The 24,641-nt window shown below is 43.5% G+C and overlaps 1 protein-coding gene across 1 annotated transcript in view; it reads left to right on the top strand.

Annotated features, from left to right (window-relative positions):
- Positions 1 to 23,885, top strand: part of LOC119947860 — a 68,402-nt gene extending 44,517 nt beyond the window's left edge. Inside the window, exons 6-10 of the mRNA XM_038769513.1 lie at positions 4,000 to 4,131; positions 21,080 to 21,187; positions 22,379 to 22,445; positions 22,542 to 22,723; positions 23,811 to 23,885. Coding sequence (XP_038625441.1) covers positions 4,000 to 4,131; positions 21,080 to 21,187; positions 22,379 to 22,445; positions 22,542 to 22,723; positions 23,811 to 23,885 — 564 coding nt within the window. The remainder of the gene's footprint in view (positions 1 to 3,999; positions 4,132 to 21,079; positions 21,188 to 22,378; positions 22,446 to 22,541; positions 22,724 to 23,810) is intronic.
- Positions 23,886 to 24,641: the final 756 nt, after the last annotated feature.

The following is a 24,641-nucleotide window of genomic DNA, read 5'->3' as shown; positions in this document are numbered from 1 at the left end:
TTGAGCACTTACTGCATGCGGAGCACTGTTTTAAGCCCTTGGGAAAGTACAATAGATTCAATCGATCAATGGTATTTATTGAGCACTTACCATGTGCAGAGTAGTGTCAGCACTTTGCTGATTCTGAGTAGCAGGATCTGATAATTGTGCTTTTAAAGAAGTCATGCAGATTACCATATTATTATGTATTATAGTATTATTTTTATTCTAGGGCCAAATGGAAGGTACACTTGGAAGAGCTAGCCTTGTATAGACATGGCCTGAGTTACCCTTTTTCACATTACTTGAGTGAAAGACAAATGACTGACTTTAGTTTATCTACATTTTTATTAGCGTAAAACATATCAAGCAATTTTTAGCCTCTTTGTTTCATAGCCCTTTGTTCCTGAAAATAATCAATGACTTTTAACAGTCAGGCTGAGGAATCGATACACAGGAGTGAGTTTATTGACTTGACGAATGCTTTTTCTCCATGAGATACCGATGGCCATGATCTTAATTTTGCTCCACTAGTCAGGGAGCGGAATGTACATGCAGTGGAATCTTCCAGTTCTTTAATGTAGCTTCCTAAAATGACCCAATTTTGATCCTTTTCATATTTACATTTAGAATGCAGAATTTTGATTTCATAAACATTTCCAAAATTAGACATCATTAAAGCTATTAAACCTCCTGTCTCTCTTTCTGATTGAAAATAGGGAAATCAAGACTCAGAATGTCATTAATACTATTAACTCAGTTGCATTCTAGAAAACAAGAAGCGTAACAGAGATCCATTCAATAAGTGCAATCTCTGTTAATCTTGCTCCTTACCTGTTTGCATTTTAGATTCTTTTATTGAACTCTCATTTCAGTAAAATTATCTCAGATTCTTCTTCATCATCCACTACAATTAAAAGTACAGTGTAACTTAACTGATGCAGGTAAAATTGGCCAGTTGAGTGGGTTGCTAAAAATAGTTGCCCCATCAGTAACTACATCCTTTTAAACAGAGGCTCCTGATATGGGACAAAAGTTTGTGGGTTTTTTTGGGGGGGGAGTGGGGTTAGTGCACGATATTAGTAATCGTGATATTTGTTAAGCACTTACTATGTGCCAAGCACAGTTCTAAGCACTGGGGTGGATACAAGGCAGTCGGGTCAGACACAGTCCCCGTCCCATGTGGGGCTCACGGTCTTAATCTCCATTTTACAGATGAGGTAACCAAGGCCCTAAAAGTGAAGTGACAGGCCCAAGATCACACAGCAAACATGTGGTGGAGCCAGGATTAGAACCCACATCCTCTTACTCCCAGGCCGAGGCTCTTTCCACTAGGCCACACTGTTTACAGTCTAATGGAGCCACACAAAAGTTTGAGGAAACCTTGGACTTTGGGCCTCCCCCAGTGAAAGTTAACCTTCTCCCATCCTCTCCAGAGAGCACATGCCTCTATTATTGGCATGTCCTTCCTGCCCTATGATGGTTCTGTTACTTTTGAATTTGGATGCCCAGGTCCTGGAAAGAGGGTCCAAGTTCATTCATTCATTCAATCATATTTATTGAGCGCTTACTGGATGCAGAGCACTGTACTAAGCGCTTGGGAAGTACAAATCGGCAACATATAGAGATGGTTCCTACCCAATAACAGGCTCACAGTCTAGAAGGAGGAGACAGACAACAAAATAAAACAAGTAGATAGGTGTCAATACCATCAGAATAAATAGAATTATAGCTATATACAAATCATTAATAAAATAAATGGAGTAATAAATATGTACAAATATATACAAGTGCCGTAGAGAGGGAAAGGGGGTAGGGCAGAGGGAGGGAGGGGGGGCAATGGGGAGGGGAGGAGGAGGAGGAGAGGAAAAAGGAAGGGGAGCTCGGTCTACGCAGGCCTCCTGGAGGAGGTGAGCTCTCAGTAGGGCTTCGAAGGGAGGAAGAGAGATGGTTTGGCGGATGTGTGGAGGGAGGGCATTCCAGGACAAGTCCCAACAGCAGTATGCTGCTGGGGGTAGAGACTTTCTTTGGGATCCATAGTAGCACACTTTGAGATTGCCTCAATACTTTGCTGCCACCCCAATCCCGTGCCTCTTAGATTGGAACCCCGAAAGGCACGGGAAGTATCCAGGGGTCAAGATAGCCAGTTCCATCCCATAAGGGCTAGTTGCTGAGGTTTGGGGAAATGCCAAAAAAACTCCAAAACTCCACCAGTTGTTAAAGGCTTCCACAGGAATAGGAGCGCACAACAGAATCTTGATCTTGATCAATTGTTCAATCGATGGAATTTAATTTGCACTTACTATGTACAGAGCACTGCATCAAGCACATGGAAATATAATACAATAGAGTTAATCAATCAATCTCATTTACTGAGTGCTTACTATGTGCAGAGCACTGTACTAAGTGCTTGGGTGAGAACAACATAATTATATAACAGAGTTGGTAGATATGTCCCTGCCCACAAAGAGCTTACAATCTAGAGGGGGAGACAGGCATTAATCTAAATGAATAGTTTATAATATAGAATTCATTGAAAGTATATACTATTTAGATAACAAAATCCAGGAATTATTGCCTATCCCTGATCTGGAACTTGTTCCTAACTTAAACCCAGGGGTTATAATTCTCCCAAATCCATCGCTATACTTCCCTTAACAGCTCACGGGTCCTTCCGTGGTAGTTCAACCTGTGGACCTCCAGCCTTCCGGGCAATCACCAGCTTCCCATGTCCATTGCCTTTAGGCACCTTACACGGGTCACCGCACCTTCTCTCTGTGACTTCTTTTCCACCTGGGGAGTGATCGATAGTCCATGCAAAGGACCCTGCTCCCTGGGAGGGGCACTGAAGAGTGAGTTCCTTCTCTGTTCTAGAAATTCTGGGGCCTTTCCCCCTTGTCTGTGTGTGGGGCTAGCTTGCTCTGCCCCACTCACCAATATTTTGAGATGCTTTATAGCCAGCAGCAACCATGGCAGATATAAGGAGGGGGTTCTTTTGGAATAGCTAGGGTGGCTCATCCCATGACCATGAAAAGCATGTCTCCAAGAACAGTGCCCCACCCCCCAACCTCCCCATGATGGAGCTTACAATGTAATAGGAGACAAGTAGACACTAGTTGCATTTCTTACAAGAGTAAGAGAGTAGGCGTTTATTAGAAAAATGAACATGAGTAATTAACTAGACAGATATATACATGAAGGCTAAAAGTGGAGATTCCTCATTCAATCAGCCATGAGAGAAACTCCTGTCGTTCTCATTCATCAAAATGTATGTGGTAGAATAAACTTAGGGGAATCTCCTAGTAAAATCCAGACCTAGAGCTGGTGAACTCTATAGACAGTGTCCATATCTCCCTGGAGCAAAGCTAAGTAGTATGTGAAAATACATTTCACAGATTTCAACTGTCTCAAAATCACTAACTTATCTGGCTCACTAACCAGTTAATGACAGGGCGATTTGCTCCTAATACTTTGGGAAGCACTGTGGCCTAGTGGAGCGAGCACTTGCCTGGGAGGATCTGGGCTCTAAAGCCAGCTCCACTACTTGCCTGCGCTGTGACTTTGGGCAAGTCTCTTCACTTCTCTGAGCTTCAGTTCTCTTTTCTGCAAAGTGGAGATTCAATACCTGTTCTCCCTCCTACCTAGACTGCGAGCCCCATAGGGGACCTGATTACCTAGTATCTACCCCCACTGCTTGGCAAATAGTAAGCGCTTGATATATATCTCAATTATTATTATCATTATTGTCACAATTCAGGACTGTAGGGCAGATCAATATTCAAGTGAGCTCTTATGACAGAGTTTTTGCCAAATGATTGTGTCTTTGTGGCTATCTCCTGATTGGACTGATGACTCTAGTCTGTAAGCTCATTGTGGACCGGGAAATGTGTCTACCAGTTCTGTTATAGTTGACTCTCCCAAGCACTTAGTATAGTGCTCTGCACACAGTAACCACTCAATAATTACGATTGACTGACTGAATTGATTGATTGGCTCTGAATTACCCTCCTCCCTTCACAGGCACCTGACTTTGACTCCAGAACCTATCCTGAGGCCTCTCAGGATAGCACTGGGCTGAGGAAGACAGGGTCAGGAAATGAAAAATCCCAAGGTGACCAGCCTGACATTTGGGTTCCTATGGTGCACTCAGAGGTAAGGCTAGTGTTCTGTCAGTGTAAGTGCATTCATTTCATCTGTGTGGAAAACTAATAATAATAATAATTGTGGTATTTGTTAAGTGCTTACTATGTGCCAGGCACTGTACTAAACACTGGGGTGGATCCAAGCAAATCAGGTTGGACACAGTCCCTGTCCCACGTGGGGCTCACAGTCTCAATCCCCATCTTGCAGATGAAGTAATGGAGGCTCAGAGAAGTAAAGCAACTTGCCCAAGGTCACACAGCAGACAAGTGACAGGGCCAGGATTAGAACCCATGACCTTCTGACTCCCAACCCCGTGCCCTATTCACTACGCCATGCTGCTTCTCAAAATCTCTGCTAACATTGAGTTGGTGCACTATATCAGACCTAAACCACATTTTTCCATATAGGTAATTATCTTCCAAACAGATGCCTGACCTCCATACCCTTTGGGAATTTGGTATTGCCCCCACCTTCAGCTGAAAAGCACTTATGTACTTATCTATAAATAATTTTTATTAATGTCTATCTCCACCTCTAGACTGTAAGGTCACTGTGGGCAGGGAATGTGTCTACCAGCTCTGTTGTATTGTGCTCTTCCAAATGCTTAGTACAGTTCTCTGCACACACAGTAATCACTCAATAAATACCATTGATTAAGCAACTGATTAATTCTACAGATAAAACCAATGTGTTTGTTGTGCTTGGAAATCAGATGAGAGTGCAGCCTTGAGTTTATCTGATTACCTGGTTTAATTTTGGCTGCTTGTGAAATGGGTTCCCTTTGGATCATGACTCTCTGCATGAGCAAAGAGGGCATCATTACTTTCTGACCATTGAATCTAAAGTTTCTTGGGAAATCAGGGCATGGTACGGACAGTAAGAAGAATATACCCTGTTGTCAACCGAGTGCTTGAGTTTTTAAGTAAGCTTGGGAAAACAGATCATTTCACAATCACTAGCCTCTTTTCCCCTGCCAGTAGACCATAAAGCTCCTCACCCCATCTCCTACAAGTCTTCCCCAGTTAGCTTTCACATGGCATAATAATAATAATAATAACGATAGCATTTATTAAGCACTTACTATGTGCAAAGCACTATTCTAAGCACTGGGGAGGATAGAAGGCGATCAGGTTGTCCCACGGGGGGCTCACAGTCTTCATCCCCATTTTACAGATGAGGTAACTGAGGCTCAGAGAAGTTAAGTGACTTGCCCAAAGTCACCCAGCTGACAACTGGCGGAGCTGACATTTGAACCCATGACCTGTGACTCCAAAGCCCGGGCTCTTTCCACTGAGCGACGCTGCTTCCCGCTGCATGTGCTTCACGCTGCATAGTGGATAGAGCACAGGCTTGGGAGTCAGAAGGTCCCGGGTTCTAACGCCAGCTCCGCCAGTTATCTGCTGTGTGACCCTGGGAGAAGTCGCTGCACTTCTCTGGACCTCAGTTACCTCGTCTGTAAAATGGGGATTGAAACTGTGAGCCCCACATGGGACAGGGACTGTGTCCAACCCGATTTGCTTGGATTCACCCCAGCGCTGTGCCTGGCACATAGTAAGCGCTTAACAAGTACCACAATTATCATTATTATTATTATCTCAAGTTGTGCAAGCTCCCTAGAAATATCCATCACTTATGCACTCATTTATACACATCCTGAGCATTTTTGTAAACATGTTATTCAACCATGTATTCAATTGCTTCCTTTAATGATTCCATTTTCTCATATCTGTCTCTCCCATTAGAGTCTTAGCTCCTCACAATCAGCTTCAAAGCTCTCCACCGTGTCTATCTCTCTTCACCAGCTATTCTCCAACTCACTGTGTTCATTTCCTCCAAGCCAACCTTCTCGACTCTCCCACCTCCATCTCCTCATTCACACTGTTCCCCCAGATGGGAAGCCCCTTCCCCACATCAGACAGACCACAGCTCTCCTCCTCACACTCATTCAGTCTTATTTATTAAGCGCTTACTGTGTGCAGAGCATTCATTCATTCATTCATTCAATCGTATTTATTGAGCACTTACTGTGTGCAAAGCACTGTACTAAGTGCTCGGAAAGTACAAGTTGGCAACATATAGAGATGGTCCTTACCCAACAACGGGCTCACAGTCTAGAAGGGGGAGACAGACAATGAAACAAAACATGTGGACAGGTGTCAAGTCATCAGAATAGAATTAAAGCTAAATGCATATCATTAACAAAATAAATAGAATAGTAAATATGTACAAGTAAAATAAATAGAGTAATAAATCTGTACATACATATATACAGGTGCTGTGGGGAGGGGAAGGAGGTAGGGCCGGGGGGATGGGGAGGAGAGGAAAAAGGGGGCTCAGTCTGGGAAGGCCTCCTGGAGGAGGTAAGCTCTCAGTAGGGCTTTGAAGGGCAGATGTATGGAGGGAGGGCATTCCAGGCCCGGGGGTCGGGGGGGGGGCACTTGATAACACTCGATAAATTCCAGGCACTTGATAAATACGATTAATCACTTGATCGATCGATTGATTATCCCTTCAGTCAACTCTAGCACTTATGAACTTATGCTGTCTCCAATGGGCCATGCTGTTCCTTATACTACTCCTTCAACTAGTACTACTACTATTACTACTAGCCTAATGGAGCAAACTGCAGTAAGATCAGTTCTAATCACTCAAAGCCCTCCTAGAATCCCACCTTCTCCAATAAACTTTCCCCAGTTTGTTTCCCAGAACCCTGAGTCCTATCATAATGCCAGCCTACTTATTGTACTTCATTCTCATCTGTGTCATTGTCGACCCCTTTCCATGTCTTCTCTCTGACTTGAAATGCCCTCCCCTTTCAGTTCTGACAGACCACCACTCTTCTCATCTTCAAAGGCCTACTAAAATCATATCTTGTCTAGAAAGCCTTCCCTGCCTAAACTCTCATCTCTCCATCCTATTCAACCCCCCTTCAGTGTCACCTATGCACTTTGGTCTATACCCCTTAAGCACTTTGATAAGAACCCCACCCCCAGCCCCATGGTACTTATGTCCGTATTCTTATATTCTGCCATTTCCCCTATCTCTAATTATTTCAATGCCTGTCTCCCCCTCTAGACTGTAGGTTTCCTGTGGGCAGAGAACCTGTATGCCAACTCAATTGTACTCTCCCAAGTATTTAGTTTTTTTGTTTTATTTTCAAATGGTATTTGTTAGAGCTTACTATGTGCCAGGCACTGTATTAAGCGCTTGGGGTAGATACAAGATAATCAAGTTGGACACAGTCCAAGTCCCACATGGGGCTCACAGTTCTAATCCCCATTTTAGAGATGAAGTAACTGAAGCACAGAGAACTTAATTGACTTGCTGAAGATCACACAGCAGACATGTGGTGGAGCCAGGACTAGAATTCACTGTACTTAGTACAGTGCTCTGTAAACAGTAAGCCCTCAATAAATACGATTAATCACTTGATCGATTGATTGATTATCCCTTCAGTCAACTCTAGCACTTATGAACTTATGCTCTCTCCACTAGGCCATGCTGCTCCTTGTATTACTCCGCCAACTAGTACTACTACTACTACTACTAGCCTAATGGACCAAACTGCAGTAAGATCAGTTCTAATCATTGTATATCTCCCAGAGCAGATGTTAGCAACACATTTATTTCTTCAGATATGCTTCTCCACATGTCTCTCTCTCTTCACACAAACAGTTATTGCTCGGAGCAGGAGGAACTCATGACAAGCACCATCCTTTTGGTTTTAACAGTGCAGACCTAATCCCCTTTTATTGAGCACTTGACTAAGCATTTGGGAGAGTACAAAAGAGTTAATAGCTATGATCCCTGCCATCAAGGCACTCACAAGGAAACAGACACTAAAATAAATGACAGATAGAAAGAAGAAATAGAATATGAAGGTATGTACATAAGTGTGATGTGGGGGTGTGAGTCTCCAAATGTCTCTGTGGGATGGAACAGCCGTAGAGGGGTATAAGGTGGAGAGAATAGAAATTAAATGAGGATGGCCTCCTGGAAAGGGATATGATTGCAGAATTCATTCATTCAATCATATTTATTGAGCAGCGCACTGTACTAAGCGCTTGGGAGAATACAGTAGAACAGTAGGCAGACACAGTCCCTGCCCTTGGAAGGTGGGGAGAAAAGTGGTCTGTTGGATGTGGAGAAGGAGGGAGATCCAGGCAGGGTGGAGGATATGAGCAAGAGATTGGCGGTGGGGGAGAGATGAGCACAGGGTTCAGTGAGGGGAATGAAACATGTCAGCTGGGATGCATTTGGAGAAGAGAGTGGATAAGTAGAGGGGAGAGAGCTTATTGAGGGTCTTGAAGCCGAGGGTCTAGAGATTCTGCTTGATGGGGAGAGGACTGGGCAACTACTGGAGGTTTCTGAAGAGTGGAGAGACATGTTTCCAGATCAGGGGGCCTGCAGTTACAGAGCGAGAGGTGGAGAAGGAGCCAGAGAAAGAGATTGAGAAGTATCAGAAGGATCTCTAGGCTGTGAGCTCATCGTGGGCAGGGAACATGCCCACCAACTCTGTTATATTCTTCTCTCCCAAGCGCTTAGTACAGTGCCCTGCACATGGTAAGTGCTCAAGAAAGACCATCGATTGATCAGCCACAGAGGTAGGCAGAGAACCGGGAGAGGGCAGCATCTGTGAAACTAAGGTTAGATGTGTTTCCAGGAAAACATCTGAGAAATTGAGAAGGATTAGGATAGATGTGACCAGAGGAGATTATTGATCACCTTGGAGTGCAGAGGAAAAATGAGCTTGTTAGATGGTCAAGGAAGGAGTTGGAGATTAGGAGGGGGAATCCTCTGGTGTGCGCAACCTGTTTGAGGAGTTTGAACAGGGATTGTAAGGGAGGAGGGAGGAGGAAAATTTCTGAATGGTGTAGTGAAGTCCATAGAAGGGTTTTTGGTTGTTGGTTTTTTTTTAAGATAGGGGAGATGAGAACCTGTTTCAAGGCAAAGAGGATGGAGCAGTTGAAGATGATAGGGAAGGAAGAATCGTGGGTGCAAGTGTTTTTAGAAGGTGAGAAGGGATAGGGTCAGAGGCACAGGTGGAAGGGTTAGATGTCAAAAGCAGGAGGGAGACCTCCTCTTGAGCAATGGCCAGAAAGGATGAGAGAGTAGATACATAGGGGAGTGGTGGGAGGGAACTGGAGGGGTGTGGGGGGGGTGCGGGGTAACAGGGAGTTGGAGAAGGGAGAATGTGACCTTTGGACATTTGATATTGTCCAACCCTCAACCCCACAGCACTTAATAATTAATAATAAATGTGATATTTGCTAAGAGTTTACTATGTGCCAGGCAGTGTGCTAAGAGCTGGGGTAGATACAAGCAAATCATATAGGGCACAGTCCCTGTCCCAAACGGGGCACACAGTCTCAATCCCCATTTTACAGATGAAGTAACTGTGGCCCAGAGAAGTGAAGTGAATTGCCCAAGTTCACACAGCAGACAAGTGGTGGAGCTGAGATTAGAGCTCATGATCTTCTGACTCATTCATTCAGTCAGTCAGTCAGTCATATTTATTGAGTGCTTACTGTGTGCAGAGCACTGTACTAAGTGCTTGGGAAGTACAGCGTGGGCTGTGAGCCCCACGTGGGACAACTTGATTACCTTGTATCTACCCCAGCGCTTAGAACAGTGCTTTGCACATAGTAAGCACTTAATAAATGCTACCATAATTATTATTATTATTACAAGTTGGCAACATATAGAGACGGTCCCTACCCAACAACGGGCTCACAGTCTAGAAGGGGACACATGCTGCTTCTCCACTTACGTACATATCTTTAAATTACATATTATAAATTATTTATTTATTCATATTAATTTCTGTCTCCCCCTCTAGACCGTAAGCTCATTATGGGCAGGGAACGTGTCTGCTAATTCTGTTGTATTGTACTCTCCCAAACGTGCAGTACAGTTCTAGATTGTGAGCCTGTTGTTGGGTAGGGACCGTCTCTTTATGTTGCCGACTTGTACTTCCCAAGTGCTTAGCACAGTGCTCTGCACACAGTAAGCTCTCACTAAATATGATTGAATGAATGAATGCCCTGCACATAGTAAGCACTCAAGAAATATTATTTATTGACTGATTGATTGGGAGGGATGTGGGGGAAGTCATGCCTGATGGCTTTGATTTGTCAACAAAGAAGTTTGCAGGTGTCATCAGGAGCAAGAGAATGAGGAGGTGAGGGTCATTGGGGGTTTTAGAAGGGAGCTAAAGATCTGCAATACTTGGTGAGGGCAGTGGCCATGGAAGTCAATAGGGAGGAAGAGCAGTGTCACTATGGGGAGGCTAGAGTTTTAGCAGGCAAGGATGAGTTTGAGATGGACGAGGTCAGCCCAGTGCCTGGATTTTCGCATATAGGAATGGAGGAAGCATACAGTGGGGTGAGAGCCATAGTGGTGCAAGATCAACGGAGGGCTGGGGTCGGGGGAGAGGAAGTTGAGTTTGGCGGAGACAGTGGAGTTGAGAGCATTGATCTGTGAATCAAGGGAGAGGAGTTTAAGTAAGGCGTCTAACTGGAGGATGATGGCCTGGGATAAATGTTGTGGGGTGGTCAAGAGATCAGAAGTCTTTGTGCAGGAAGAGGACAGTGTTGACAGGACAGGAGGTATGCGAGAGAAGGTGGGTTCAGAGGTTGAGGTCAGAGAGTGAGATTCACTATTACTGAATAGTAATCAATGAAAAAAAGGCAATTAGAGGAACATGTTTCAACAGTCTGCTGTTTCTGGCAAGAAAAAAAAACATTTTATTTAGCAATACGGTGGCTGAAAACTTAATGAAGCTTTCTTTGCTGGGCCTAGACACAATGTACAGCAAATGTCCAGACTGGTTTAATAATACCTGGAATAATCATAATTATGGCATTTGCTAAGTGCTTACTACATGCCAAGCACTGTACTTGAATACAAGCAAATTGGGTTGGACACAGTCCCTGTCTCATGTTGAGCTCACAGTCTCAATCCCCATTTTCCCGATGAGGTAACTGAGGCCCAGAGAAGTGAAGTGATTTGCTCAAGGTCACACAGCAGACAAGTGGCGAAGCCGGGATTAGAACCCATCACCTTCTAATTCCCAGGCCCGTGCTCTAGCCACTATGCCAACTCCCTGCCCTCTGAGGTCCACGCACAGCCTGGCTCCTTGAAATGGAAGCAGGTAAGACATTCCCTAGAATGTCCCTAGACATTCCGTAATGAGTTTCCTGAGCTGAAGACATTGCCTTCTATGCTACATTATTTTTATATCATTGTTATTATTCTACTGTATGCTTATAGGACTTGCTATTGCTATCTGCATTTTTGTGTGAATGCCTCTTTATGCAGTAAACCCATCTGTAAGTTGTGCATTTCATGGTAAATGAGAACAATCTAGTTAACAAACCTCAACATAATTGTTTCATAACATGCTTTTCAAATTCACATCAGCCCGCCTTTCTTATTTCTCAGCGATTTCCTTCAGCCATACCAGAATCACTAGTACACATTGTTCATTATCCATGCATGTGATCTCTTGTGTATTTCAAATGATCACAATCTGTCATGTTTTGGAGGTAACCACTGTCCAAATATGATTGAATGAATGATCTCAAAGCACTTTCTAAGAAAAGCGGCGTGGCCTAGTGGATAGAGCACAAACCTGGGAGTTAGAAGGACCTGAGCTCTAATCCTGACCCCACCACCTGTCTGCTGTGTGTCACCTTGGGCAGGTCACTTCAGTTCTCTGGGCTTCAGTTACCTCATCTGTAAAATGGGGATTGAGACTGTGAGCCCTGTGTGAGACAGGGACCCGATTCGCTTGTATCCACCCCAGCACTTAGTACAGTGCCTGGCACATAGTAAATGCTTAACAAATATCAAAATTATTATTATTATTATCGTTATTATTAATAGCAATAAACACAAATTCCTGGATCCTTAAAACAACTCTTGGGGAAGATAGTGACGCATCGTATTTTAGAAATGAGAAACACTAAAGCTCAGTGACTTGTCCAAGGTCAGAAGGCCAAGCAGGAAAATAAAACCCAGAATTCCAGATGTGTTGCTCATCAGCATCCACGTTTCCTCCCATCTGCTTACACTGTAAGAAAATTCTCCAGTGATGGCAGAACTAAGGTACGTTTTAAGTTTGCCTGTCCAAAAGTGAATAAAAATCTTTATCCAGACAGGGAGAAAAGATGCTATAATAGTTTGTCTAGAGACTAGGGGACTGCAAGGGATGATTTCATAGTAACCAATTAGTTTTATTTTTTGGAACTCTCCATAATGATCTCATCATCATAAATTCCTTTGGTGTTTTATTGAAATAAATCATGATGAACTCATCTGGTACAAATATGGCTGCCATAAGCACTTTGCTTGGCTTCATATTGTAATTCGGCCCCTATTAAATGGAGCGTTATGGTAAAGTGTTTCTGTATTTTCTGGCAATGCAGCATCATTACCAGAAGTAGCACTTCTGAAGGACAATGAACTCAAGAATTAAGGTGAAAAAACACACAACTGCTGTCCATTCACATGCCCTCTGCACACATGCCACATTTACCTTCCTCATTTCGAAGGACTACTCCCTGGGTTCATTATTGTCCAGTATTTTATGTTCCATTTGCCTCAGAATTATTCGCTTAACACTCCAGTGAAGCGGTTCATTCTGGTCTATTCTACCTTGCTGATGAGAAGATGCCAAGGGGATTATCCAGGATTACAGAAATTCAGCATTGAGCTGGGAGTTGAACTTGGTTCTCCCAGATTCCAGGTGATTGTTTATTCACGCCACTCATATCTATTCACACCCTTTCTTCCCCCTTGAGAACATCGTTAGCCATTTTCTCACTTCTCTCAAAGACAGTATTCCTGTCTAATTCCTTTCAATTAAATCTCCTTTGCTCTTTGGAGTTCTCCCCAAACCCCACTGGGATGACAGTCCCCTCCTTCCCCCGACCCTGCCTCAGAGGGCAGTGAAATGCCTGACAGATGGGGAAATTCCCAGCAAGGCCTTTCTGAGTTGATCTGTGACTGGAATTCTGGCTTTCCCATTAGCATCCTAGAGGCTTTAGTTTCCTGATAATTGACTTAGGTAATTAAGGTTGGGTGATCAATTCATCTGCTGCATTACAGACAATTAAGATAAAATGGGGATTACTATGCATGTGTGCCTTTGTGTGTGTGTGTGTGTGTGTGTGTGTGTGTGTAGACTACATGCCTTTATAGCAGTCTTGCAAATGGTCTCCAACAGCTATTAAGACTGCAAAAAATCTGATTTTGCCTACCAAATTGTCCAAGCACCAATCCTAGCTAACACACCTCCTTCTTCTGTTCCCCCAGATCACTGAGCTAAGAAAATACCATCATTTGCTTGAAATAAACAAAATCAGAATTCTCACCAAAGAATCCAGTGAAAACCAGACAGAAAGGGAACCCAAAAGAGCCAGAGTATATAAAATTTATCATTTTGCCCCCTGCCTTTTTTTCTTTATGGCTTTGGGCACTTGAAGGCTAGGGCTGATTTTCATGAACGATTTTCATATCCAAAAAATAGCATGAGCTGAAGAACAACGTCTTTCTGACGGATAATATTTGTATGATTGGATCATTTATTGCACATTGAGGCATAGCCATTCCGTTTAACAAGCTATATCAGGAGGTGCTGCTCAGTGGAAGTTGATGCAGTGTTGTGATGCCCTCACATGTATCCAACAAACAAATATTTGTGTAGATGTAAAGATAAACCTATAACCAGAATGCTGCACATTTAAAACTGGTGCTACTCCAAATAGATTGTCATTGGTCTCCTCACTATTATTATTTTTATTATTAGGGTATTTGTTCAGCAGTTACTATGCATCAAGCACTGACTGTTCTGACTGCAGAGGTAGATGCAAGTTAGTCAGGTTGGACACAGTCCCTGAGTCCATGGGGCTCACAGTCTAAATGGGAGGGAGAACGGGTATTTAATCCCCATTTTACAGCTGAGGAAACTGAAGCAGAGAGAAGTAAAGTGACTTGCATAAGGTCACACAGAAAGCAATTGGCAGAGCTGGGATTAGAATCCAGGTCCTCTGACTCTTAGACCCAGGCTCTCTCCACTAGGCCATGGTGCTTCTTCCTGTTTAATTATATCTGAGGTGAAATACACTACCTTTTGAGTTATCATGCCGGGTGGTTTGACACCTGTTCTCGTTTCACTTGCATGAAAAATGTTTCCATTAAAATAAAAAGATGATTAAAGATCTGTTTTCATTTCTTGCCCTAGGTCCCTGGGAAGAAATTGGGTGTGTCAGCATGGGGAAATCTCACAGCAGGTTGAAAAATTTCACAAATTCTGCCTGCGTTTGAATGTCACTATTGATAGCTGACTCATTAGCAAGCCAAGAGTTGAGGAATTTGCATCTGGTGATGTTAGGAACAGTTCAGTAGAGAAGCAGCATGGCTCAGTGGAAAGAGCACAGGCTTGGGAGTCAGAGGTCATGGGTTCGAATCCTGGCTCCGCCACTTGTCAGCTGTGTGACCTTGGACAAGCCACTTAACTTCTCTGTGTCTCAGTTACCTCATCTGTAAAATGGGGATTCAGACTGTGAGCCCCACGTGGGACAACCCGATCACCTTGTATCCCCCCCCCCAGTGCTTAGAACAGTGCTTCGCACATAGTAAGCACTTAACAAATACCATTATTATTATTATTATTATTATTCAACCCAGTACAGCAGATGAATGACCTCTTGGAAATGGGATATATTTTCCAGGAGACTGTATCTTTGGGCACAATGCCTGATTGGCCGGCGAGACTGCGTGATTGGTGGCTGTTTCATGAGAGTGTTGACAGTCGGCCCTTGCACCCCCTTTTTCTCCCCCACCAGTTAGACTCTGGGGACCTTTCTGAGTCTTGCGCTATGCTCCCCTCATCCCCAGCCCTCCAGCCCCACAAGAGTGACAGCAGAATGAGGGGACAGAGTTTGGAGTTGAGAAGCCTGAAACATTCTCTTTCAGTCGAGGTAAACAAAGTGACATCAGGCTTTCTGGCATGGGCTAAGTGGTTGTGCACTTGGCAGTGGCTGCTAGCACATTCCCTGCTAATATTAGAATAATAATAATAATAACAATAATAATAACAAATAATGGCATTTATTAAGCGCTTACTATGTGCAAAGCACTGTTCTAAGCACTGGGGAGGTTACAAGGTGATCAGGTTGTCCCATAGGGGGCTCACAGTCTTAATCTCCATTTTACAGATGAGGTAACTGAGGCCCAGAAAAGTTAAGTGACTTGCCTAAAGTCACACAGCTGACAAGTGGCGGAGCTGAGATTTGAACCCATGACCTCAATATGGGGTTAGACTTTACATTGTTTGATTTGGGTAAATTTAGGCCAAAATTTACGCAGAATTTACACAAATAGACAAAAATCTTCTTAAGCTTGGCCCCTCTTGTCTGGACCACCACTAAAAGCTTCCCAGGATCCCCCAGACATAGCTCTCCTTACCCTGGGGTAAGACCGCCCTGCTTCTTCCAGGTGATAGAGTTGAGCCTAAGACGTGGATGAGGTGGAACCGCATACCAGAATATGGCAAAAAGTACAAAAACTCACCGGGGTTGGCTTATTTTTTTTGTTCCCCTGGGATATTATGGCTAATTGAACTTGAGCAAAAGGGAAACATGTTATTGGCAACTATGCTAGGAGATCACGTGCTTTCTAGATGGGCATGGTACAGTATTTGCAAAAGGGCTAGCACATTTTCTGGTGTTTGGGCAATTTATGTTATCGTTCCTGTCTAAAAATCATTCATTCATTCATTCAATCATTTATTGAGTGCTTATTGTGTGCAGAGCACTGTACTAAGCGCTTGAGAAGTACAAGTCGGCAACATATAGAGACGGTCCCTACCCAACAATGGGCTCTACTCCAGAGGTTTTGGAAGCACCCCACTTAGCTAAGATAAAATTTGAAAATTAAAAACAAGAGTCATTAAAATAAAACGAAGTAGTTAAATTTTGCACTGAAGCAATCCATGGTATTTAGTGCTTGGAGGAGACCAGCTAGGATAACATGGAATGCTGAAGCTTGTTCTGATAATTTTATACCAATAGTGATGACCCTGGGGAAACTGATGCAGGGAACAAACCTGCTACTCCAGGCCAGGCTTCTACACAAACCCCGAACTCAGTTCATTGGTGGCAGCACAATCTGTCTATAATCCTCACCTGTCTTTTTTCTGAGCAGAAATAATCTCACTGAGAGTCCAACTGACAAATATCTGGTAGGATGGTGTGTGTGTGTGTGTGTGTGTGTGTGTATCTGCGTGTACGTGTGTGTGTGCGCACATGCTTGTGCATGTATGTGTGAGTGTATGTGTATGTGTGATTTAGCTGGTCACACTTCGGTGGCTGCTGCATCCTATTGGTGTTGATGTCTCCTACCGGTTTCTGGGCCCTACTTAGCCACCTTGGAACACTGCCCACCCTTGCCTGTCGCGATGTGTCTGTCATTTTTGACTGGGTGTGATTTTATCAGCCCAGTGACTTGTCAGGTCCCAAAAAATTATAAAAGGAAAAGTCCAGATGGTGACATTTGTGGTGCAAAAGAAAAGTGTCTTTTTCAGTCAAGCTGCTTTCCAATTATTTAAATTGCTATAGCTCTTTTCACTTATTCATTTTTTACTTATGAAGTAAGATGTAGTAGGCTTTCCAGGCCTCTCCGGACGCCCCCAGACTCACTCAGGTAGTGAGCTAATGTTGTGTAGTGGGACTCAAGAATGGAAATGAATCATTTCCCAGTACTGAGCAACTGATGTGGGGCATGATAATCATTGCATATATAAAAAAAACCCTCTGAAGTAAACCACTTTTTTTCTTCAGTGGTGTCAATTTAGGTTTGAAACAAATATCTGCTCTCGTGTCCATAGAACACTGTAGAGCATAGTCTGACTTACAACTCTGTAGCCACATGTTCAGAGCTCTCTGACTGCCGGTATTTACATGGGGCAACCTGATGACCAGGACAGCCTCCTCCCTCCCTCCCTGCCCATCCACCATAGCTGGGGAAAAGTCCTGCCCCCGTTGGAGGGTGGAGTGGGTTAGAAGCCTGCTACGGAGGCATTGAGAACATTAGGAAGGCTGTGGTGTTTGGACCCAGAGTGGACCCGGCTGGACCGATGTGGAGCCGGAAGACTATTCCCTCCCTATTGCAGAATCGTTGTTTCTGCTGAATTTACCCTGCTATTTCTTTCCTTTGTGTATCTGCCCTCCCCATACCTTTTTGCTGGTGAGTCCCCTGTGGGATTGGGTCCAGGTCAGAATTGCTAACGCACTTAGACATGGCCTGTGGCCCTCCCACCAATCAGCACTCAGCCAGTACCTCAAGACTTTTAGAAACTTGGGAAGCTGCAGCCACTCGGGACTGGGGACTGGAAGCTATCCTATATCCCAACTTCTGCCCAACCTCAGGAACCCTACAGGTTTATCATTTCGACCTCGTTGTATTTAGAGGATTTCCATTCCCCATCACTCCATTCTTTTCAGCTCTCTCTGATCCTTCATCCTCATGGTGCTGTCTCCCCTTTCTGAATCACACTTTTGAAAATATAGGCCCATCAGTAACAGCAAATAAGTGTTATTTAGTGAGCACTTACTGTGCGCAGAACATGGTACTAAGAGCGTGGTAGAGTACAACAGAGTTGGTAGACTTTATTTCTCCATCTTTATTGAGTCCCATCCCCTTTGTCCTCACCAGTTGTTTCGGATGTTTAACTCCCTCATCAAATCCTTTGTCTCCCAACACCCTGCCCACATACTTTTTGAGAAAATTGAAACCATCAAGTGTGATCTCCCTAAAATCTCCCCTGTTCCTCTCCAGTCCATCCCTCCTCCTGCCCCTTCTTTAACTCTCCCATCTTTCTCAGCAGTTTCTTAAGAGGAGATCTTTCACCTCCTCTCAAAATCCACCCCTCCACCTGCACCTCTAATCGCATCCCTTTGCACCTTATCAAAACACTTGCCCCCTTCCTTCTTCCCTCCCTGACTGCCATCTTCAACTATTCATTCTCCAATGACTTCTTCCCTACTGCTTTCATACATGCTTATATAACCACATCCTAAAAAATCCCCTCCTTTGACCCCATGACTCCCTCTAGTTATTGCCCCATCTCCCTCCTATCATTCCTCTCCAAACTCCTTGAGTGAGTTGTCTGTGCACATGGCCTCCATTTCCTCTCCTCCAATTTTCTCCACTGAAGCTGCCTTCTCTGAGGTCACCAATAATCTCCTTCTTGCCAAATCCAACAGCCTATACTCCATCCTAATCCTCTACCACTTCTCATCTGCCTTTGCCTGTGGACAACCCCCTTCTCTTGGAAACATTATTCAACCTCTGCTTCACTGACATTGTCCTCTCCTGGTTCTCCTCCTATCTCTCTGGCCACTCATTCTCAGTCATTTACATGGGCTCCTCTTCTGCTTCCCATTCCTTGACTGTAGGCATCCCTCAGGGCACAGTTCTGGGTCCCCTTCTATTCTCCATCTATACCCATGCCCTTGGAGAACTCATTCACTCCCAATGCTTCATTCACCATCTCTATGTGGACGATTCCCACATCCATCTCCAGCTCTGATGTTTCTCCTTCTCTGCAGTCTCACATTTCCCCTGCCTTCAGGACATCTCTTCTTGGAGTCCTACTGACACCTCAAACTTAACATGTCTAAAACAGAACTTCTTATCTTCCCACCCAAATCCCGTCTTCCCCATCACTATAGATAGCACTCCCATTCTCCTTGTCTCATAAGCCCATAAACGTGGCATTGTCTTCAAATCATATCTCTCATTCAACCCACATATTCAATCTGCACCAAATCCTGTTGTTTCTACCTTCATAACATCACTAAAATGTCCCCTTTCCTTTCCATCTACATTTGATCCAAGCATTTATCCTATCCCGCCTTGATTACCACATCAGCCTCCTTGCTGACCCCGCTGCCTCCTGTCTCTCCCCACTTCATCCATACTTCAATTTGCAGGGAAGCAGTGTGGCCCAGTGGAAAGAGCACGGGCTTGGGAGTCAGAGGTCGTGGGTTCTAATCCCAGCTCTGCCACTTAGCTGTGTGACTAGGGACAAGGCACTTAACTTCTCTGTGCCTCAGTTACCTCATCTGTAAAATGGGGATTAAGACTGTGAGCCCCACGTGGGACAACCTGATTACCTTGTAGCTCCCCCAACGTTTAAAACAGTGCTTGGCACATAGTAAGTGCTTAAGATATACCATTATTATTAGTTGCTGCCCAGATTACTTTTCTTCAAAACTGTTCTGTCCATGTGTCTCCCCACTAATCCAAGGGGTCTTCCCTGATTAAGCTCTCTTTTTCCTGCCCAAAATGAGTTAACAGTCTAGAGGACTGTAAGCTAACACTGTAGCTAGAAGACCGTAAACTAGTGCTAGTAAGCTAGCACTACAGTTATTATTCCCATGTGCCCATGATACTGTGCTGAGCACTGGACAGAACACATTCGACAAAGCCCCTCCCATTTGGGGAGCACAGATGAAAACAGAAAATCTGTCTCAGAAATGTAGAATCATTGAACAAAAGGAATCAACCAGAAGCCCAGAGGTGGCCTAATAGCAAGAATGAAGCCTATGGAAAAATAAATATTTACACCCAGTATTCAGAGGAATCTCAACTGTTCAGGGAAGTAAAATCACTGTTTCAACTTCATTGTCAATTTGAAAATAAGTGCTTCTAGTGAGAAGCCATCTATCGTTGTTCCTTTATTGAGCCACATTCCAAGTTCACTGAACTATGACGGGCACAGACATGCTTATTTAAAGAGATTGTCAAAAATGTAACACTAGCTTAGCAACACCTGTTGACATTTTCATACAGGCTAACTAAAAAGGAAGTGTCATTTTTAAAGCAGAACACACAAGGTAGTGCCCCCAATAATTCCATGTGTGGTGTACATTGGAGGAGAGTCTTTCCAAGGGCTTGGAACTTTCTTAGTAGCGCAAATAGTGCTTTGCACATAGTAAGCACTTAATAAATGCCATTAAAAAAATAGGTTCTGTGGACCGTTTTTCCAACGCAGTTACCAACCAGTACTCCCAACCTAACATTGCCTGCCATGTCACCTTGGGCAGCTGGTGATCTTTTGACATTGGTTAAGCACTTACAAAAACCATCTACCTTGGTTAGCTGACCTATTTAGAAGACAGAGGAGGCAAGTAGATATTCAGGGAAGAGAAAAAAGAGTTAATTTTCTCCATCCGGCTGCTAGTTTGAAATGACTTAGAGAAGCGGCATAGCGTAGTGGATAGAGCACGGGCCTGGGAGACAGAAAGACATGGGTTCTAATCCCAGCTCTGCCACTTGTCTGCTGTGTGACCTTAGGTAAGTCACTTCACTTCCCTGTGCCTCAGTTACCCCATCTGTAAAAAAGGGATTAAGACCGTGAGCCCCACATGGGACAGGGACTGTGTCCAACCCAATTTGCTTGTATCTACCCCAGTGCTTAGTACAGTCCCTGGCACATAGTTAGCGCTTAACCAATACCATTATTATTATTATAACTTGGGATAGATCAACTGGGAGAAATCTTATGGGAAGCAGCATGGCCTAATGGAAAGAGCACAGGCCTTGGAGTCTGAGGACCTGGGTTCTAAAAGTGGATCTGCCATTCATCTCCTTTGTGACCCTGGGCAAGTCACTTTATTTCTCTGTGCCTCCGTTTCCTCATCCATAAAATAGGGAGTAAATCCTACTCCCTCCAACTTAGACTGGGAGCCTAGCTTGTATCTACACCGGGGCTCTGCATGGTGCTTTGCACATAGCAAATGCTCAACAAAAACCACAATTGAAGAAGTTGAGGGAGTTGGTTTGTTGGTTGCAAAGATAAAGGCTATGAGAGTACGCAATAGTTCAGAGGTGGAATTTGGAGAATCGGCAGCAAACTCAGCATCCTTTCTTCTTGGTGTTCTTGCAGCTCCATCCTTTTGCCTTCTTGTGGACCAAAAAACAAGACCCCAGTAAATCAACATCAGAAGCTGGGGGCAGATACCTGAAATTGGAAGCTGGAGACTGGCATCCCCTTGTCCTTCAATCAATCAACCAATCAATAGTATTTACTGAGCAGTTGGGAGAGCAGTGTTTGGCACATAGTGAGTGCTTAACAAATACCATCACCATCATTATTATTATTATTACCATACAGTAAGTAGACAAGATCCCGGACCTCAAAATGCTTCCATCTGCTGTGTGCGGAGCCTGGTACTAAATGCTTGGGAGAGTACTGTAGAGTAGGTAGACTTACTTACTGTGTGACCTCAGGCAGGTCACTTAATTTCTCTGTGCCTTAGTTCCCTCATCTGCCAAATGGGGATTCAATACCTGTTCTCCCTCCTACTCAGGCTTTGAGCTCCATGTGGGATCTGATTAACTTGTATCTACCTCAGCACTTTGTACAGTGCTGGGCACATAGTAAGTGCTTAACAAATCCCACAATTATTAATTACATGATCCCTGTCCTCAAGGAGCTAACAATCTAGCAAGTGTCAGGTCTGAGTCAGCAGTACCACAGTGCTAATGGCTCTACTGGGAAGTCAGATTCTAGGCAGAGACTTTGGTTAAGAAGGGACCAGCCTGTTTAAAATCTCAGTCTGACTCCAAATAGGGATTGTCTCTGTTGCTGAATTGTACTTTCCAAGCGCTTAGTACAGTGCTGTACACACAGTAAGCGCTCAATAAATACCATTGAATGAATGAATGAGTGAATGAATGAATGAATGAACTCTAGGTGTCTCTCTCGGGAAATGAGTGAGAGTCAACACAAAGTTGTTTTTTCTACCTTAGATGTGTGGACCACAGCATTTCGTAGGACAAATCAATGTCCTGGGGTGTTGGCAAGAGAACCAGCTTTAATGAGATACTTGGCCTTATTCTTAGAATTAGACAAGTCAGAACCTGTATGGTTTTCCAAACAAAATCTCAGAATCTCTTAAGGACCCACCACAAAATTAGACGTGACTTTTGTTTTTTTCATAGATGATTTAAGGTATCTGGTAAGAGAAAAGCAAGCGTTTTGGACTGATCCAGATCATAGCCTCCTAATTCCTTTTGTTACTTTAGTGTCCAAAAGATTATTATTATCATTTCCTAACTTTAGAAAAAAAAAGGAGCCTTACAGAAGACTCATCTAAATTAGATATCGGTCCATGTGACCACCTGGCAGAGCACTTAAAATATGACATTGCCCCCATGTACATTATGTTTTCAATTAATGAAGGCTGCAAAAATTCAATCTAGGTATAAAGATCCACTCTTCGGCATCAAGAAGATTCGTACAGCCTGCAGTAAATTACATAGGGAGTCTAGTCCCTTGATTATACTGGGACATAATTTAATAGGTAGGGGAAGGTCAAGAAGGTGATTTGCCAGTGGCCACCTAGTTACAAAGATTCCAGGCAAAGGCAGGCAGAATGACAAGATCATTGTTTCTGTAAGAAGCCAGAAAAAGAAATTCAAGATTGTGCCTCTGCAGCTAATTAGGAGGGAGGCCTTTACCTTAGGGAATAGGAAAGGTTACCAGGGTAATGAAGGAAAAAAAAGAGAGAGAGGAAGAGGAATAAGGGTATGAAAGTTTCCTTTTTTATTAAAAATCAGAAATTGGAATAAAAATCAGAAAGATTATTCTTTCCTAAGCTACGTCTGGAACCCAATACCATTATCCCATTGATAAAGTTTTAGAGGTGCGGTGAACACTAATAATTTGCAGATTGCTTTCTAAGTGGCAGTTCTTGCCATATTTCTCAGTCAGGTCTTTTCCCGTGTGTGATGGAGGACAGTGGACTGTCAAAGTGTGGTTCTTCCCTGCCACAAGGCACGCCAACAAAAATAGGCCCAAAGCTCGAGAGAAACTAAGGAAGGCCTGAAGGAACCCAGGGTGCAGGCAAGACAAATTGGAACAGAAATGGAAATCAATATAATCCCAGATTCTGGAATTCCTAGAGTTCTTCAGTGACAGATGACGGATATTAATACATTAATGATGAAAATTTTTATAGGCAGATAAGCCAATCACTGGTATTTCACGCAGTCAATGGTATTTATTGAGCACTTTGTGTGTGCAGAGCACTGTACTTAGCTGTTGGGAAAGTATAATACAACAGAGTTGGTAGGCACATTCCCTGCCCTCAAGGACCTGACAATCCATTCGATTGTAAGCGACTTGAAGGCAGGGAACAGGAGCATTGCTACTGTGGTACCCACCCAAGCACTTCGTACAGTTCCCAGCACTCAGTAAGTGCTCAGTAAATATCACTGGTTGACTGATTGATTTTAATCGACAACAGGTGCTCAACCAGAATTTCCGTAGTCGAAGGAGGAAACTGAGGGAGTCATGCGAGAGTTGCTCTCCACTTGCAAAAAGTGTGTTTACATTGTCCAAATCCTGAGCAAAAACTGGATTGTGTTATTGCACACTTTTTCTCCTCCAAATGCTCTGAAGTACTTATTTTTTCTAAAATTGGTGGAGGCTACTAGTTTTGAGGTCGAAATGCACACTATGAAATAATTAAGCACCGATTTTCAGAGTAACTCTGAAGGAGAAAGCAGAGGAATTGTTGCACTGTCTTAAGAGTTCCTTCCTCAGAGCTAATCTTCAAAAAAAATTTTAACTCATATAGCTCAGATATCTCCTTGCCCAAATTATTGTTCAGCCGTGGAAACTACATTTGCCTGTTTTCAAGGCTCTGGAATTTAAGCCTGCAGAACCCCCAGGAATTCACAGCTAAAGCTATTTCTTCTTAATTCTTTCCTCTGTGCCTATGTGTTGCTACATCTATGTATTATAGAGAACAGTATATTTTTTTCTGACAACAAGATTCCAGAATTGTCAACTTCCAGGCTATGTGGGCTTAGGGCTAGTCAGAGCCAGTGCTTGGATCTGGGAGGTTCTGAAAAGCTCTTAGGTGCTGGAGGGGTCAAGGAAATTCTCTAAAATAATCCCCTTCCTCCACCTATCATTTTTCTAGCTCAGGAAGTTTGCTGAGTCCCTGAGTTACCAGAAACTGTTGGGTGAGGTAATTATTGTGCATCTAATATGTACTTTTCATGTCTTCTGGTAGGAGATACAAGAATTTAATTCCTGTACAATACTTCAGGAAAAAAAGAAATCCCTGAAAAGATGAAACAGCACTGTTCTAAGAATCTCTCTAATGCCTCAGGAATATGGCACCAATGCACTCTGAATTTCCAGCGCTTCATCACACCTTGAATACCAAGCTGTGCCTGGACAGCCTTGTTGCTATTTATTTTTCTAGTGGATAAAATAAAAATGCCAAAAAAGTTATGAGTGGCTGTGTTATATAAAACCTTCAAAAGAGAAGGTTTTATATAACAAATGAGAAGCAGCATGGCTCAGTGAAAAGAGCGCGGGCTTTGGAGTCAGAGGTCATGGGTTCAAATCCCAGCTCCTCCAATTGTCAGCTGTGTGACTTTGGGCAAGTCACTTAACTTCTCTGTGCTTCAGTTACCTTAACTGTAAAATG

This window comes from Tachyglossus aculeatus, chromosome X4, assembly GCF_015852505.1.
Source record: "Tachyglossus aculeatus isolate mTacAcu1 chromosome X4, mTacAcu1.pri, whole genome shotgun sequence".
In the NCBI taxonomy this organism is placed as follows: Eukaryota; Metazoa; Chordata; class Mammalia; order Monotremata; family Tachyglossidae; genus Tachyglossus; species Tachyglossus aculeatus.
This window is presented reverse-complemented; position numbering and strand designations above follow the sequence as displayed.